The 17,066-nt window shown below is 37.1% G+C and overlaps 2 protein-coding genes and 1 non-coding gene across 3 annotated transcripts; all 3 read right to left on the bottom strand.

Annotated features, from left to right (window-relative positions):
* Positions 1 to 371: 371 nt before the first annotated feature.
* On the bottom strand, positions 372 to 1,322 carry LOC133793519 (non-specific lipid-transfer protein AP10-like). The gene is made up of 2 exons (XM_062230849.1): positions 679 to 1,322; positions 372 to 556 (listed from the first exon to the last, which is right to left on the bottom strand). The coding sequence occupies exons 1-2, from the start codon at positions 1,077 to 1,079 to the stop codon at positions 541 to 543; spliced, it is 417 nt and encodes a 138-aa protein (XP_062086833.1). The 5' UTR covers positions 1,080 to 1,322; the 3' UTR covers positions 372 to 540.
* A 685-nt stretch (positions 1,323 to 2,007) lies between these two features.
* LOC133795082 (uncharacterized) lies at positions 2,008 to 2,766 on the bottom strand. The gene is made up of 2 exons (XM_062232532.1): positions 2,419 to 2,766; positions 2,008 to 2,295 (listed from the first exon to the last, which is right to left on the bottom strand). Exons 1-2 carry the CDS (start codon positions 2,764 to 2,766, stop codon positions 2,008 to 2,010), a joined length of 636 nt encoding a protein of 211 aa, XP_062088516.1.
* An 8,621-nt stretch (positions 2,767 to 11,387) lies between these two features.
* Positions 11,388 to 11,494, bottom strand: LOC133799107 (small nucleolar RNA R71). Its single transcript, XR_009876310.1, has one exon. It is a non-coding gene; the product is annotated as a small nucleolar RNA R71 (small nucleolar RNA).
* Between the last annotated feature and the right edge of the window lie 5,572 nt (positions 11,495 to 17,066).

Here is a 17,066-nt window from a genome sequence, read left to right as displayed (position 1 = left end):
AGTTGGAAGGATGAAAAACTGAAGAATGAGGAAAAGTATACTAGATCGACGAAGAAAGTAATAACTTGTGCAGTGAAAAGCATTGACAAATGAATGTTGTTAATTTGTGCAGTTATTTTATAATATTTATTAAATTTAAATTTATTTATAATAAATTTATCAATAAGCATGCTCTTAATGATGCATAAATATTTTATTTTATTCTTATTTTCCATCCCCTGTGCTCGGTAATTCCTAAATTTCTTTTTGTTCCTTCCCGAACAAAGAAAATTAAGGCCAATTTAGACTTTTCCGACCTTATTTGGCATGTAAATGAATAAAAAGAGAATAAAAAATATAAAATAAAAATGCGAAATTAATAAGAGTAAACAAAAGCCAATTATCCCTTTATTCATGAAATCAGTCTTTCAAAGCATGACTAGGTAGGATAACAAAAGGGAAGGGAAAGCTCTAATATCTTCCCATCATCACAATAAAACTAGCTAGTTTTGGCAATCTCTCTCCACCAAATTACTAGCGCTTCCCATCTTCTCCACCATTTTAGTACGGTTTGATTCTGCGCACAAACACACCAAAAGAAAATCGTAATAAATAAGGCGTCTCTCTCTGCTTGAAACACATATGTTTATAAGGACATGCATGGTACTGATAAATATTAAAAAGAATGAAATTACTTACGTGCTGCAGTCGACGCTGGGGTCAATGGGTATGTCAAGGCCTTGAAGATTGCAAAGTTGGGGAAGCTTTCGAGCTCTGTCAGGCACAACTTTATACTCAATGGCAGCTTGCTTTAAACATACGCAGAGGTCTCTGCGTACGGCGGTGGTGTTGGCCGCTTGAAATACTTCTTGGCAAGCCAAACAGCAGCTAACGCTCGGCGTTGGCGGGTCCGACCCCGACAAGTAGCCTGTACATGGCAGCAATTTCGTAACGGCTTCTTTGCATGTTATATCATTAGCACTAGGACTAGGACTGGGACTCGGACTAGGACTCGGACTAGCTGAATTGGCCACCAAGAACATCATCATCATACCCAAACCTAGCAGACGCAGAGACCAACCCATCATTTTGTTTTCCATTGTTTTTCTTTTCTTTTTGGACTACTATATGGAAAGTTTGGACTGTATTAGTGCTATGCTATCTGATGAATAAGAAAAGATATGAATTGTGAGTTTAAAACATGGGATGCTTGCCCTTATTTATAGTAGTTCATGTCTGCTTAATTTATGTGAAATTTATCTCAAATTAAATTAAATTAAATGTAATGAGTTTAATTAATTGATTGTTTAAGGCTAGTTCATGCGTTCTCTGTTTTTAGACCTTAAAATTAAGTTAGACTATTATTTTGTCTTTTTGTATTTTTTTTATTTTTCTCATCTGTTATTCAACGTGTTATGCAAAATTTAACTGACGGAATGCTTTTCTCATGAGGGGCTCTTTGTGCTTTTAATTTAAAGGTGGTGCGTGCTCTTAATAAAATTTTAGGGAGTTAAATTTAAAATAATAATATTACAATTTGTATATAATATATTATTTGACTAAAATGTAATTTCATGTTCCAGCCTCAATACTCGGTATTATTTTGTTTATATGTATATACATTTCTCAATTCTCAATTTCCAAATCTAAACTTTGAATAACGTACGGCAGTTTTTTTTTTTAATAAAAATGCAATCTTTATTAATTTAACTATCTTCCAACAAAACAGCCATAAGATCCGTAGGAATATCATTCCCACCAATAATACGATCAGCATATAGTGAGTAATTTTGTTCGCAGACTGCTTGACAAAATACAACAAAACATTTCTTAAACTAGCTATAAAAGGCATTGAGAGTTTAACTATTAAACCAAAATGACAAGGCATGGAAACACTACTCCTAATAGCTTGTACAGCAACTAGGCAATCTGATTCCAACGCTACATGACACCACCCCTTCCGTTTAATACAGCTCAATGCCTCCTTCACCAATAGTCTTGGCCAATACAGGAGTCACTACCCCTTGTCTATAATAGACAAAAGCTTCTAAAAAGTTTCCCTTCACGGTCCCTTGCCACACAACTAAAACCATAGTGATTATCATGGAGAAACAATGATGCATCAACATTCACTTTGACAAAACCAAATTGAGGCTTGGTCCAACAAACACCACCATCTCCTGCCAATAATGAAAGGGAAGGCAGAAGCACTTGTTTTTCCTGAGCTTGAAGCCACTGATTCAGATTAGATTTAGCTAGGACCACCACCTGCTCCACAGATAGATGCTTCTGACTCCAAACCAGATCATTACGAGTCTTCCAAATAGCCCAGCACAACATACCTATTAGACATCTTCTGCTTTATGAAAACTGGCCAAAAACTGCCTGAAGCCAACTAGCAAACACCGAGAAAGGAGCCCCTGGAATGCAGACCCTCACCTCCTCCCAACATCTTTGAGCAAATGGATAGCTAACCAGAATGTGAGTAATTGTTTCAGGCGCTCCTTGACACAGGGGGAAAATCGAGTCAACCTCTACATGCTTTAGCCTTAGCTGGACATGGGTGGGAAGACATCCTATAGATGCTCTCCATAACAGGTTTCGCACTTTAGGCGGCACTTTCAACTTCCAAAGCGCTCTCTGAAAACCTGCATTAACATCTTCTTGCCATCTACCATTGATCATCTGAGACAGCTTGTAGGCACTCTTAACTGAATGCCAACCTGAAATTTCCTTAGAACATTGCCAAAAGTCCGTGCCTGGTTCACTAGCTAGAGGAATACCCATAATTAAATCTCTATCCCTGCTTTCAAACATATCATTTAGGAGTTCAACATCCCACACACGTTGACCTGGACAAAACAAGCTTGCCACCTTCTTATTGATAAGACCAGGTTGCCTACAAGCTTGTCACGTACGGCAGTTTTTAGTATCACAAAATCATGTTTTCTTTTGACTAATTTAATAAAGGCACTGTGATTTCAATTAAATATAGACATAAGCAATCAATGACAATCATAAGTGTAACTTCTTCCCTTTGAAGGCGATACTACCACCAATATATATATGCATAGTCATAATTGCAGAAACGCTTCAAACTCATATCTATTACAAATAATATCAAATTCATACATCATAATTAGGATGGAGTGACTACTACAAAAAAGAAAAAGTTTTTTAGGGCTTGCGAGAGGCGAGTCGTCTATTTGAGAGCCTTAAAAGCTGAGGTTTTTTAGAACTCGCTAAAAGAATATTTTTAGGGCTCGCATTGCAAGTCCTAAAAAGTTTTATTTTTAATTTTTTAAAAATTAAATGGTAGCCAAAGCTCTCGCCAGAGCTCCAATGATGACAGCGGCGCCATCCCCCACGGTGGTGGTTTGGTTCGATCCTATAGTGGGTTTTGAAGCCCAAAGCACAATGAATGCAGTGGTGGTGGTCATTTGGCTTGGGGTGACTCGAGGTGGTCAGAAAATGCCCAAAACGTTTCGGAAACCTACATGGTCGACGAACTTTGGAGGCTCTATCGACTAGGCTAGGGGGCGTGTGAGGCTAGGGGCTCACAGGCCTGGGGGTTTCGGGGGCTGGGGAACACCGTGGGCCGGCGCGTGTAGGCGGGGGGTGGCTGGAGTGCCCCTGTTCATGGCTGGGCAATGGGCTTGCATGAGTGAGAGAGAGAGAAAGATAAATGGGGGAAGAGAGCAAGGAGAAAGAGAGAATGGATTGTTGTTGTTTTTTTCTTTGTGATTTAGTATATAATAAAATTTTAGTTAAGAAAAATATTCAAACTTTTAAGACACACATAAGTTTTAGGGCTCGCTTTACGTGTCTTAAAATAAATTCTTTAAGGACTCTCAATGAATGTCCTAAAAAGTCCATGAACTTTTGTTAAAAAAAATTCAAACTTTGAGGACACACATAAGTTTTTAAGGCTCGATTTCGTGTCTTAAAAGAAATTCTTTAAGGACTCTCAATGAGTGTCCTAAAAAGTTCAGGAACTTTTGTTAAAAAAAATCAAAATTTTAGGACACACATAAGTTTTAGGGCTCGCTTTGCGTGTTCTAAAAGAAATTATTCAATGACTCTCAATAAGTGTCATAAAAAGTTTATGAACTTTTGTTAAAAAAAATCAAACTTTTAGGACACACATCAATTTTTAGGACTCGCATGGCGTGTCTTTAAAGAAATTCTTTAAGAACTCTCAATAAGTATCCTAAAAAGTTCAGGAAATAATGTTTTTAGGACTCGCATCTAGGTGAGTGCCCTAAAAAGTGTCCTAAAAATATGTTTTTGGAATAGCGAGTGGACCAGTTAGCCTTGTCGAGTCCTAATATATGTCAGCTCCTCATCCTGCAGCGGAACCAGAATTTTTTTTCACCTAGAGTGAAAATATAAATAATTATGTTAAAAATAAATTAAAATATATAAAGAGAATATTAAAGGAGGATGTAGTTATAAAAATTAAAAATTACATGAGCACATCACGCCCTAGGGGATCAAAGATATTGGAATAAGATACGTATATCTATTAAATATAATATAGTCATTCACTCAACTATTTTATTTTATATATAATTAAAAGACCGACTAATCAAAATCTTACACGTATTTCACTCAAAATATATACTGTTCATTCGACTATTTTATTTTATATATAATTTGTTTTATATCTAATTTTAATTTTTTTATTTATTTATTATAATTTAAAAGATCGACCAATCAAAATATCACACATATTTCATTTAATTATAAATAGGAGCAACGTGCAATACACGTTTGCATAGTTTAAAGTTGTAAACATACTCATTCAAACATGTATTTATTTTTATTATATTTTTAACTATTATATAACTTTTAAATAAATAAAAAATATCATAAAAATAAATAACAGATGTTTAATATAATGTATGACATAAATGCATTAAATAAATTAGAGCAAAACATTGTCTATAATTTTAATAAAAATTGGTTCACTTTTTTTTTTTGTAAAAAATACATATATAATAGAATGAATTAGAGTTCTATAGTATATAAATATTCAAATCAATAATCTCTACATGGATAACATCTAAACACAACATTGACATATATATATATTTACATGCTACATAACATGTATATAAATTACAATAATATTTAAAAAGAAATTAATAATGGAATAAAATAAGAATATAAAAAGTGTAGAGTAGTATACATGCATGAACTATTTTTAGTTTCCAATGTATCTCGCTATCACACAAATTTATAATATAAAAAATGATATGTATGACTTTATTATTTTTAAATTAAATATGATTTAATTATTTAAATTATCATAAAAATATCATATTTTAATTTATTTATTTATTTTTGTTTAAGTTTATGTTTGTTCTAATTTTTGAATTTGACATTGACAACAATAGATTATATATTGTATGTTTAATATAATATTAATATTATATGTGAATTTTAAATTTAAGTTTCACTACAAGAAAAAATGTTTTTAATAAGACCAAAAATGTGTTATTAAAACATACCATAACACTTTTTGTTGTGTTAAGATCGACTATGTTATCGTAGGTTAGGGTACTTTACATAACACTTTATCATTGTTATACAGATGTGTTATTATATTGTCAACGATAACACACTTTGTGTGGTATTTTAATAAATAGATAAGTGTTTAATTATATAATTTATAATCGATTATATAACACAATTCAATACTTATAAATTTGTGTTATACTACACTTTAGTATAACACATTTTTTGTGTTATATAATGAAGTTTGCATAACAAAATTCTTTACTTATAAAAAGTGTTATTGTAATAGATATTATAACACATTTCTCGTATTATTTTAATATTTAGATAAGTTTAAATTCTCATTATATATTAAATTATATTTTTATTTTTTATTTATATAATTAAAATTAGCTTTCTAATATATACTAGCATCATCAAATGAACTTGATTTTCAAATAACAAAACATAAAAACATTCAACATTGTATTAACAATCCACAAATTAGTTTAAAACATTCAACACTGTCATCAACAACAAAATGTTCTTTAAGTATTCAAGTAGTCTTAAATATTCAACATATTGAAAAGTTACTACTTTCAGCACAAAATATTCTACAGCTGCCCAACACAAAGCCTTCAAAATTAAGTATCATTTTCTATTTCGCTTGTCACATCTGCAAAATAAACAAAGAAATATTTTATTGTTATTATCTAGCATCACAAATTACTTCAAGAAAAATGCTATGGAAATTATTTCCAAGAGAGGACACCATATACAAAATAATGAATTCACAAGTACACCAAAGCAAACAAAGAAACCAAACACTAAATTATAAGACATTGGTTCTTTTTTTAGTATGAAAATGTACCTCTTGGAATAACTTTTTTAGAAGGCCATGCAACTTTTTTAGAGCCTCCTCCTCAAAAAGTTGAGTTAAATGAAATGAGAAAATAAGTGAAAATATTAGTGATGAGTTATTAAAAGCACTAAAGTAAGGGAACATGTTGGAATTATCTCATGAACTGAATAAAAGCACTAATATTAAAAACTAAGACAAATGAATGGGATAAATCACAATTTAGAATATAGATCAAAACAGGCACAGTTATGTGATACACGTTAACAATGTTTTGCAGGAGTGTTAATGGTGGTGTGAAGAGATAAGAGTAAAGGAAGTTAATGGTGGTGTGAAGTGATAAAACCTACCCAACGGGCATCTGGTATGAGGCGACCAAGTCGCCGAACAGAAACATGTTTAAAGGTTTTATAATTTTCAGAGACTTGATGTCCTTCATCTTTTAACTTCTTCAAAATCTTATCAATATTCTCTTTTCCCTGAGAAACCCTTTTTCAGTTTAGTTCCTCAACTATATGCAGAAAAATAAAAGCCATGCATATAATAATTTTACCTCAACAACAGGAAAATAAACACATTTCAGCCGCACATTGGCTTCAAGAATAACAAGAATAACATAAATTTCATTGTTGTAAAAGCAAGTTTTCCTTTTTGACATGATGAATAATTTCTTATAATAAAAAATATAACAAAAAAAATGCTATTTTGACATGGGAGTCAATGCCAAAGACATACAAATACACGCAAATAATGATGAAGTATAAACCCATGAAACAACAAGCACAGTGAGGAATTGGTAATGTACATAACACACTTTAGTTATAATACTCAACATACTCATATATGATAGAAAGTATAAAACTTCTACCAAATTAATTCTACTTAGATGGAATATATTACACCCAACCTATCATATATGTTCAGACTAAATACCTTTATTCATATATATCTCAGTGAAGCATTCATTCAAACACCTCTAAGGCATTATTTAAAAGCTTAGTAATATATACTTTAAAAAAGCAAGCAAGACCATCAAAAGCAGTCAAACAAAAAAACTTACAAACAAATCAATACAAACATTAATTAACACAAAGACACTCTATATATATAAGTTTAGCCTACATACAAACATCCATTCTAATTCCAAAACTCACAAAATCTGAATAGTTATCACCATTAAATCAAATTGATCAGCTATTATGACACTACAATTGTAACATAATAACCAATAACCAATAACCAATACATACTAGATAATAACCAATATGAGAATCATTCAAACACTACAATTGTAACATAATAAGCAATACATTCATATTTATTTTAAGCAAAATGACACCAAAAATGATGTCCAAAGTTGGTAATAAGAGCCTATATATCTTCCTTTTTGAAACCTTTTTTCTGTGAGAAGGGACAAGAAGAAAACTAACATATATAAAACAAGAAGTACAAAAGGCTATGCTATATGTGTATGCCAACTCGCAATAAGTACTGTTATCCCCATTTCCTGCCTTGGGCCCAGGACGGTGGTCTAGGCCCACTAGCTGGGCCACTAGGGTTGGGCCCAGCCCATGCCCGTTTGGCAGGGAGTGACCGACATCGACGACCCAAGTGTGAGTCCAGACCCGGATGGTGTCCAGGAAGAATGATCCGGGACGATCATCCGGGAGACGTACAGTTGTTCGGGGTTACGGTCGAGATGTATGCAAACGGTCCCGGAGCTTGGTAAACGATCCGGGCTCTATGTAGATGATCCGGGCTTACGGTAAACAAAGAAGGATAGAGGTAAACGAGCCTGGGTCAAGTCCTCAGGGTTGGCAGGATAAAGCATCCGTGACCCTGACTCCGCCCCATGAAGCGTGGGAGTTGTCCCCACTTTTCACCTGCGGAAAAGGCCACCTCGGGATTGCACGCCGCTGGTTCAGACCTGTGCCGCCACTACCCTGACTGATCTCGTCCCCCGAATCTGCCTCGTAACTCGGAATGACCAGACCAAAAGCCCCATTTTGTCGGGTGATAGATAGGCTTTAGGCTGCCCCAGTAGGCTCTGATCACTGTTTGTCTTTTATGCTTTTATCCTTTGTATTGGGCTTCCGATAAAGAAGCCAGTGGTGTTTATACCTTTGTTGGGCCCGGGTCAGCCCGGCCCAAGCCCAGTGCTCCCGTGAGCCTATAAATACAGGTGACAGAGTACTGGAGAAGGGATCTCTGCTTGGCTTGTATACAGTTACTCTGCTAAAAAAGAGAGAAAAACTCCATTGTTATAGAATTTCCAAGCTCTAATACAACTGTCTCGTGGACTAAGGCTCATTAACGCCTCAACCACGTAAAAATATTGTTTATATCTTCTAAATCCCTTATCATTAATCTCGCTTAATTTTTATTAATATAATTTACGAAAATCTCGGTAAACATTTTGGTGCTTTCATTGAGAGCCTGAGAAAGCTAGTGCTAACATCAAACCTCTACAACAATGGTGAATACAAGACACACCACTTTCGACCCTACTAACCCAGAGCAAGGCAATGGAGAACCACTGCCCTCCCAGCCTCTTCCTCAAAGTCCACTTGAGAATGCTCCTTATCAGACATCCCACCCTGACGAGTCACAAGACTACGAAGGTGGAACAGAGTACAAGGAGGACTATTACGAAGAAGAGGATGAGAATGAGGGGGAATACCACGACGAAGCTGCAGATCCTGAGATCCCAGGAGCGGACCCCACCCAGGAGGATTTGGAGGTGACTAGACTGAGGCAGCAAGTCCTGGACCAGGAGGCCAGGATTGCTGAACAGGCAGAGGCATCTCAGCGGATGCAGAAGTCCCTCCAAGCCCTGCAGGCATTCATAGCCGCGCAGGATCCGGCAACCAATCTCCCAGCTGGCCCGCCTCCAGGAGCGCAACAGCCCGATTTGCAGGCCAGAACCGGAGCCCCCGAAGATGTGAGGCCAGCCCCTCCCCCGAAACAATTTCCTAAGCCAATCCCAGGAAACCCGGACTGGGAGAAAAAGAAGGCCGGGGGAAAGACCCGAGAGAAAAATACCCCCGTCCCGAAATTCGGGACCCGTTCCTGGCCACTCCCTAGGAAAGAGAAGGTGCGCCCTGTCCCAGGACAAGGCCGCCCGACCAATCCGCAAGGGATGTGGCCGCGGGATGCTCGGCCCCGGCATGCCCCAGGGCAAGTAATAAGCGTACAAAATATACGCTTATTTATAACCTTTTCAAGATTGATTTGGTTGTTTTTCTCAAGAGTAAGTTTCTATTTAATCTGTTTGGTGAACTTGTGCAGTGTGTCGTTATAATTCTGATTTGTTCGAGAATTTGGATAAATGTCTTAGTCGAAATTGGTTAATATTTGGAGATGTGGTACAGGCGATATATCGCCTGTCTTGGGCGATATATCGCTGCTTGAGGAATTTCAAATTTCGGCTTAGCAGAAACGACATCAGAAACTTGTGTTTTTATCGAGAACACTCAGTAGGCGATATATCGCAGCATCATAGGCGATATATCGGCACAAGGGAATTTTTGGAAATTTTTATGGAAATTCGTAGGTTTTTGGATTTTTGTAAAAAGAATAAAAAGAAGATCGAAAGAGACAGAAAGGGGAAGCATTCTGACGGCAGGAGAAAGGACACAGAGAAGAATCTACTTTTATTTTGTTTGTTTTTCTTTATGCTTTTGAATTTAGATTGTGTGATGAAGTTTAATATTATGAACTAAATTCTTATTTAGAGTATTTTAATGTAGTCACTGGATATTCTATTCATCTTTAATGCAATTTCTATGAATCTTTGAATTTATGGTTATCTATTGTTCTTATGATTAATGCTTGTAATTGATTGGCCATCTGTTGCATGATTATTGGTTTTAATTCAATATCTGAAAAGTGAGAATTGGAATAGCTTTAGACAATAGACATAGATTTCAATTTAGAATGAAAGTATCAAATTGGTTTGTGTAGCAATTAGGTTTTTGTTCTTAATGCGGTTTATGTGTAGAATTTATCACAGGCATGTAGAGAATTCACAAGTAAACTGAATATTTTATATCTTGAGAAAGAATAGAATTGTCAATAGTAAACTTGCTATAATCATAGATCAAAGAAGCATATTAGTTGTATTATTGATTGGATAGAATTGAAGGTTGATGAAATTAGAATGCTCTAATATTTCGCTTATATTAAATTTCATTAATTAAAATTTGCTTTCCTAGTTTATTGTTCATTTTTAATTGTCATTAAATTTTTATTAGTCAAATAGAAATAAAAGTTTGCTATTGGTAATTATTAGATCAATTCCCTGACGGAACGATACTGTATTTCCACTACTATTACTTGTTCATTCGATTGCGTATACTTGCGCAGTAAAAATATCGCAACAAGTTTTTGGCGCTGTTGCCGGGGAATTGATATTCTATTAATATCAAAATAGTTAATTTTTATTCTAATTTGGTTGTTATTATTATTTGAACTAATCTAAGTTGTCGCATTTTGTTTTAATAGGTGAATCTTTTGTATGCGACGTAAAGGATCTGCAGATCTTGTGCTTGTTAATCCTGAAATCGAAAGATCCTGCAGACAAAACAGAAGGAAAAAGAGGTTGGAAGCATCAATGGCTGCCAACCAAAGAGACGGGGTTAACAATAATGATGGTCCAAATCACATCGCTCAGGACCAAAATGTGCGAGCATTAAGAGATTATGTGCTCCCTGCTGTCACAGGAGTGCACTCGTGCATTAGGCCGCCGACTTTTACTACCAATAACTTTGAGATTAAGCCGGCGATGATACAAATGGTCCAGACTTCTATCCAGTTTGGTGGTCTCCCCAATGAGGATCCTAACTTGCACATAGTGAACTTCCTTGAGCTATGAGCAACGTTTAAGTTTAATGGGGTGAGCGATGATGCAATAAGGTTGAGATTGTTCCCTTTTTCACTAAGGGACAGAGCAAAAAGTTGGCTTATTTCTCTACAGGCCAACTCAATCAATACATGGGAGGAACTAGCTCAGAAGTTTCTCTCAAAGTTCTTTCCTCCTGCAAAAGCTGCTAAGTTGAGGGGAGAAATCAATAATTTCTATCAGAATGAGGGAGAGTCATTGTACGATGCTTGGGAAAGATTCAAAGACCTGCTCAGGAAATGCCCTCATCACGGTATAGAGAAGTGGATGTTAGTCCACAATTTTTATAATGGGCTTTGCGGTACTACTCGCACTATAATAGATGCAGCAGCAGGTGGTGCTTTCATGAGTAAAGGGGCTGATGAGGCATATGAATTGTTAGAGGAGATGGCTATGAACAATTATCAGTGGCCTGCTGAACGAGACACTTCACAGAGAAAGGTAGCTGGGGTACATGAATTAGAGGCTATCACTGCTTTAACTCCTCAGGTTGCTTCATTGACAAAGCAGTTGCAACAAAACAAGATCTCAGCTCAAGCCCAGGCTATACAGATGCAATCAGGGTGTGAATTATGTGGAGGGCCTCATTTGTATGAACAGTGTACAGCGGCCAACATGTATGGTAATATGCCAGTTAATCAGGCTCAGGTACAGGCAGTTGGTAATCTTCAGAGGCCTTATCAAAATCCGTTCTCCAATACTTACAATCCTGGGTGGAGAAATCACCCAAATTTCTCATGGAGAAATAATCAGGGCCAACAGTCACAGTTTCAAGGGCCATACCAGCAACACATGTCAAAACAGCCTATGAATCAAGCCTCATCGTCACACCAGCCTAGACCGCAAGATCAACCAGAAAAGCCTAATGACTTGCAAGCAGCCTTGTTGACCCTCACTAATACTTAGACTCAATTCATGACTGAGACCAGATCCTCTATTCGAAACCTTGAGACACAAGTGGGTTAGTTGGCCAACATGCTTAACAATAGACCGCAAGGGAATTTTCCTAGTAATACCGTGGTAAATCCTAAAGAGAACTGTCAAGAAATTTCGTTGAGGAATGGTAAGCAAGTGGAGCAGCCCAGTGTACAAAAGTCAGTGGTTCAGAATGAAAAATTGGGTGAGAAATCAGATACAAAAGCGAATGGGGTTACTGAAGACCACCAGGGTTCAAACAAGTGTCCTCCCTTTATTGATATTCAGCCAGTTCAAGTTCCATATCCTCAGAGGCTTAGAAAAAATACACTGGATAAATAGTTTTCTAAGTTTTTAGAGGTATTCAAAAAGCTACATATCAATATTCCTTTTGCTGAGACATTAGAGCAGATGCCTAGCTATGTGAAATTTATGAAAGAGATTCTGTCAAAGAAAATGAAGATGGAAGATTATGAGACGGTGGCGCTCACTGAAGAGTGCAGTGCGATATTGCAGAGGAAGTTGCCCCAAAAGTTAAGAGATCTGGGGAGCTTTACTATACCGTGTACAATTGGGAAGTTTGAATGTAAGCATGCTTTGTGTGATTTGGGGCCAGTATAAATCTGATGCTTTGTCTGTATTCAGAAGACTTGGTTTGGGGGAGGCTAGTCCTACAACAGTCACATTACAGTTAGTAGATCGTTCAGTGAAACACCCCAGAGGAATCATAGAGGATGTCCTTGTTAAAGTGGACAAGTTCATTTTTCCGGCAGATTTCATAGTTCTGGATATGGAGGAGGATATGGATGTACCTATCATTCTGGGCAGGCCATTTTTACCTACTGGGCAGGCTTTAATTGATGTTCAAAAAGGTGAATTAACACTTCGAGTCCAGGGTGAAGAAGTGGTATTCAACGTGTTTAAGGCCTTAAAGTTTGCAAATGTAAATGACAGTTGTTTCAAAGTTGACCTGGTAGAGAAAGCAGTGGCAGAAATTAATCTTACAGAGGATTCACTTCAAAAGAGTTTGACAATTGGGGATATAGATGCTGAGTTAGACAGTGAGGTCCAAGAGTGTGTACAGTGGATGAATTCTAAAGGGCCAATTTATAATCGAAAATATAAAGATTTGGGCCAAGGACCTGAAAGACCATTACCATTAGTTCAAAAACCTCCAGAGCTGGAATTGAAATCATTGCCAGCACATCTTCGCTATGCTTGTTTAGGTGAGAAGGAGACTTTACCAGTCATTGTGTCTTCTTCTCTTTCTAATGAGGAGATGGAAAAACTGTTGCGGGTGTTGAGAACCCATAAGTTGGCAATTGGATGGACGTTGGCAGATATTCAGGGAATAAGTCCATCCATAGTTATGCACAAGATCTTGATGGAAGATGACAGTAAGCCCTCTATTGAAGCACAACGTCGATTGAATCCAGCAATGAAAGAGGTGGTAAGGAAGGAGATCTTGAAGTGGTTAGATGCTGGGGTGATCTATCCCATTTCAGATAGTAGTTGGGTAAGTCCAGTTCATGTAGTCCCTAAGAAAGGAGGGATTACAGTGGTGAAGAATGACAATAATGAACTTATCCCAACGCGTACCGTAACTAGTTGGAGGATTTGTATAGATTATTGTAAATTGAACAAAGCAACCAAAAAAGATCACTTTCCACTGCCTTTCCTTGATCAGGTGTTAGATAGATTGACTGGACACCAGTATTACTGTTTTCTGGATGGCTATTCAGGGTACCATCAAATAGCCATTGCGCCTGAGGATCAAGAAAAGATGACCTTCACCTGTCCTTATGGTACATTCGCATTCCGTCGTATGCCGTTTGGTCTGTGCAATGCCCCAGCCACTTTTCAACGATGTATGATGGCTATTTTCTCTGATATGGTGGAACGAAGCATTGAGATCTTTATGGATGATTTCTCTGTTATGGGGTCTTTTTTTGATGATTGTCTAAGGAATTTGGAGGCTGTGCTGAGAAGATGTGAAGAGGCGAATCTAGTCTTGAATTGGGAAAAATGCCATTTCATGGTAAATGAAGGCATAGTACTTGGGCACAAGGTGTCTAAGAATGGTATTGAGGTTGATAGGGCTAAGATTGCTACTATTGAGAATTTGCCACCTCCAGTTTCAGTGAAAGGGGTGAGAAGTTTCCTTGGTCATGTGGGGTTCTAAAGAAGATTTATAAAGGACTTCTCCAGGATTTCTAAGCCACTCTTGGCATTGTTGATGAATGGGGTACCATTTGAGTTCGATGAGAAGTGTCTTGAAGCTTTCAGGATACTAAAGTAGAAACTAGTGTGAGCACCTATTGTAATTTCATCGGATTGGGACCAGCCATTTGAGTTAATGTGCGATGCAAGTGATTTTGCAGTGGGTGCGGTTCTGGGGCAGCGTGTTGACAAAGTATTTCGGACTATTTATTATGCCAGCAGAACACTAAATGGCGCTCAGTTGAATTATGCCACCACTGAGAAAGAGCTTCTTGCCATTGTATATGCATTTGATAAATTCAGGCCTTATTTGATGGGGAACAAAGTTATTGTGTATACTGATCACTCAGCAATCAGGCATCTTATTGCTAAGAAAGATGCTAAACCCAGACTTATTCGTTTGGTACTTCTTTTACAAGAGTTTGATATGGAGGTTCGGGATAAGAAGGGTACAGAGAATTTGGTGGCGGATCACTTATCAAGACTTGAGTTGGGGGATAAGTCAGAACTTGCTGCAGGAGAGATTAATGAGAGTTTCCCAGATGAACAATTATTTGTAGTGGAAGATGAGTTGGTGCCATGGTTTGCGGATTATGTGAATTATTTGGCAGCCAACGTAGTGCCACCAGAAATTGTAGGCCAGAGATTGAAAAAGTTTTATCATGATGTGAAGAATTACTACTGGGATGATCCTTTCTTATTCAAACAATGTCCGGATTTGATTATCAGAAGATGTGTGCCTGAAAGAGAAATGAAGGACATCTTGTTTCATTGCCATGCATCACCTACTGGTGGACATTTTGGGGGAGCAAGGACTGCTGCAAATGTCCTTGAATGTGGATTTTATTGGCCTACTCTGTATAAAGATAGCTATGACTATGTGAAACGGTGTGATTGTCGTCAAAGGGTAGGTAATATCTCAAGACGTCATGAAATTCCTCTCACTAATATATTAGAGGTTGAATTATTTGATGTTTGGGGTATTGACTTTATGGGACCCTATCCACCGTCGTTTGGTAATTTGTATATTTTGTTGGCGGTGGATTATGTAAGTAAGTGGGTTGAAGCAGTTGCTACTTCAATTAATGATGCTCAAGTGGTAGTCAAGTTTCTGAAAAAGAATATTTTCTCTCGTTTTGGCACACCTCGAGCGATTATAAGTGATGAAGGGCTCATTTCGCCAATAATATTTTTGATTCCTTAATGGAGAAGTATGGAATTAAACACAAGATGGCATTGGGATATCATCCGCAGTCAAATGGGCAAGCAGAAGTGTCAAATCGTGAGATTAAGCTGATTTTAGAGAAGACAGTGCAAGTTAATAGAAAGGATTGGTCGAATAAGCTTGATGATGCGTTATGGGCTTATCGGACAGCTTTTAAAATGCCAATTGGTACGTCTCCCTACCGTCTTGTATATGGTAAAGCTTGTCACTTGCCATTTGAACTGGAGCATAGGGCGCAGTGGGTGTTAAAAAAGTTGAATTTCAATCCAGTAGCATCGAAAGCATTAAGGCTAGCTCAACTGAATGAGTTAGATGAATTGCGTCATGATTCCTACGAGAATGCAAGAATCTACAAAGAGAAGACAAAGAAATGGCATGACAATAATATTGTCAATCGGACTTTTCAAGTGGGCGATAAAGTGCTGCTATTCAATTCCCGTCTCAAGTTATTTCCGGGAAAATTAAAGTCTCGATTGTCGGGGCCATTCATTGTTACAAAAGTGTCTCCATACGGGACTTTGGAGATTCAACAAGGTGATTCTTCGCCGTTTAAAGTTAATGGACAGCGGGTGAAGCATTACTATGGAGGCAAAACTGAGACGAAGGTCAATATTACACTGGTGGATTCTTGAAGGCAAGAAAAGCAGCGTCCGGCTAAATGACGTTAACGACATCGCTTTTGGGAGGCATCTCATTATTTATACTTTTCGGTTGTTTTCAGTTTTAAAATTTATGAACAATTCGTAGTTAGTTTACATTTCATTTTTGTTTTCATTTGACATTATATTTTTATTTCTTTTAGTGTAGTAGAACCGTGAAAACCGTGAAAAACGTGAAGAAAAAAAAACAAAAAAACAAAAAAATGTTGAACAAAGTTGATAATTTTGAACTGCATTTAGGCGATATATCGCCTACACCAGGCGATATATCGCCTGGACAACAAATTTGGATGGGTTTTTTTTTCCAATTTGGCATTATTTTCAGGTGCCCAGGAGATATATCGCCTACCAATGGCGATATATCGGCGAGAGTAAAAGGGACTGTGACATATCGGGGGTGCAAGAGGCGATATATCATAGTGGTGGACAAAGACGCCGTTCGGATACACAGCAAGTGGCGATATATCGCCTGTTGAAAATTTTTGAAAAAAAAAAACATCACGTGGGGAGCACATGATCCATTTATATCAGTTATTTTTCCCCAAAAATAACCCCAATCCGACCCCTTTCACAGAACCGAAACACTTCTTCAAATATCCCAATTTTCTCCAATTTTTCCTCTCAAGCCAATCATTCTCTCAAGCATCCCATCATCTCCATCCAGCTCTCAAGGGGCCGAATATTGCTGAGATTCCCTACCAATTTCATTATCATCTTCAAGTTTTCAAGGTACATTGTTGAGTTTTGATGTGCTTAATGCTATATTGAGGAAATTTGAAGAACTTAGATTTTGTGTTGGGCATTGGACGA

This window comes from Humulus lupulus, chromosome 8 (assembly GCF_963169125.1).
Source record: "Humulus lupulus chromosome 8, drHumLupu1.1, whole genome shotgun sequence".
Taxonomy (NCBI): Eukaryota; Viridiplantae; Streptophyta; class Magnoliopsida; order Rosales; family Cannabaceae; genus Humulus; species Humulus lupulus.
This window is presented reverse-complemented; position numbering and strand designations above follow the sequence as displayed.

What these genes read in the sequence shown, in the direction of transcription:
- LOC133795082 (XM_062232532.1), bottom strand. Translation starts at nt 2,766, where the DNA reads ATGGGTATTCCTCTAGCTAGTGAACCAGGCACGGACTTTTGGCAATGT. An exon ending in CTCAAAGATGTTGGGAGGAG is followed by an intron (nt 2,296 to 2,418) that starts GTGAGGGTCTGC and finishes GCTATTTGGAAG; the next exon opens with ACTCGTAATGATCTGGTTTG.
- LOC133793519 (XM_062230849.1), bottom strand. Translation starts at nt 1,079, where the DNA reads ATGGAAAACAAAATGATGGGTTGGTCTCTGCGTCTGCTAGGTTTGGGT.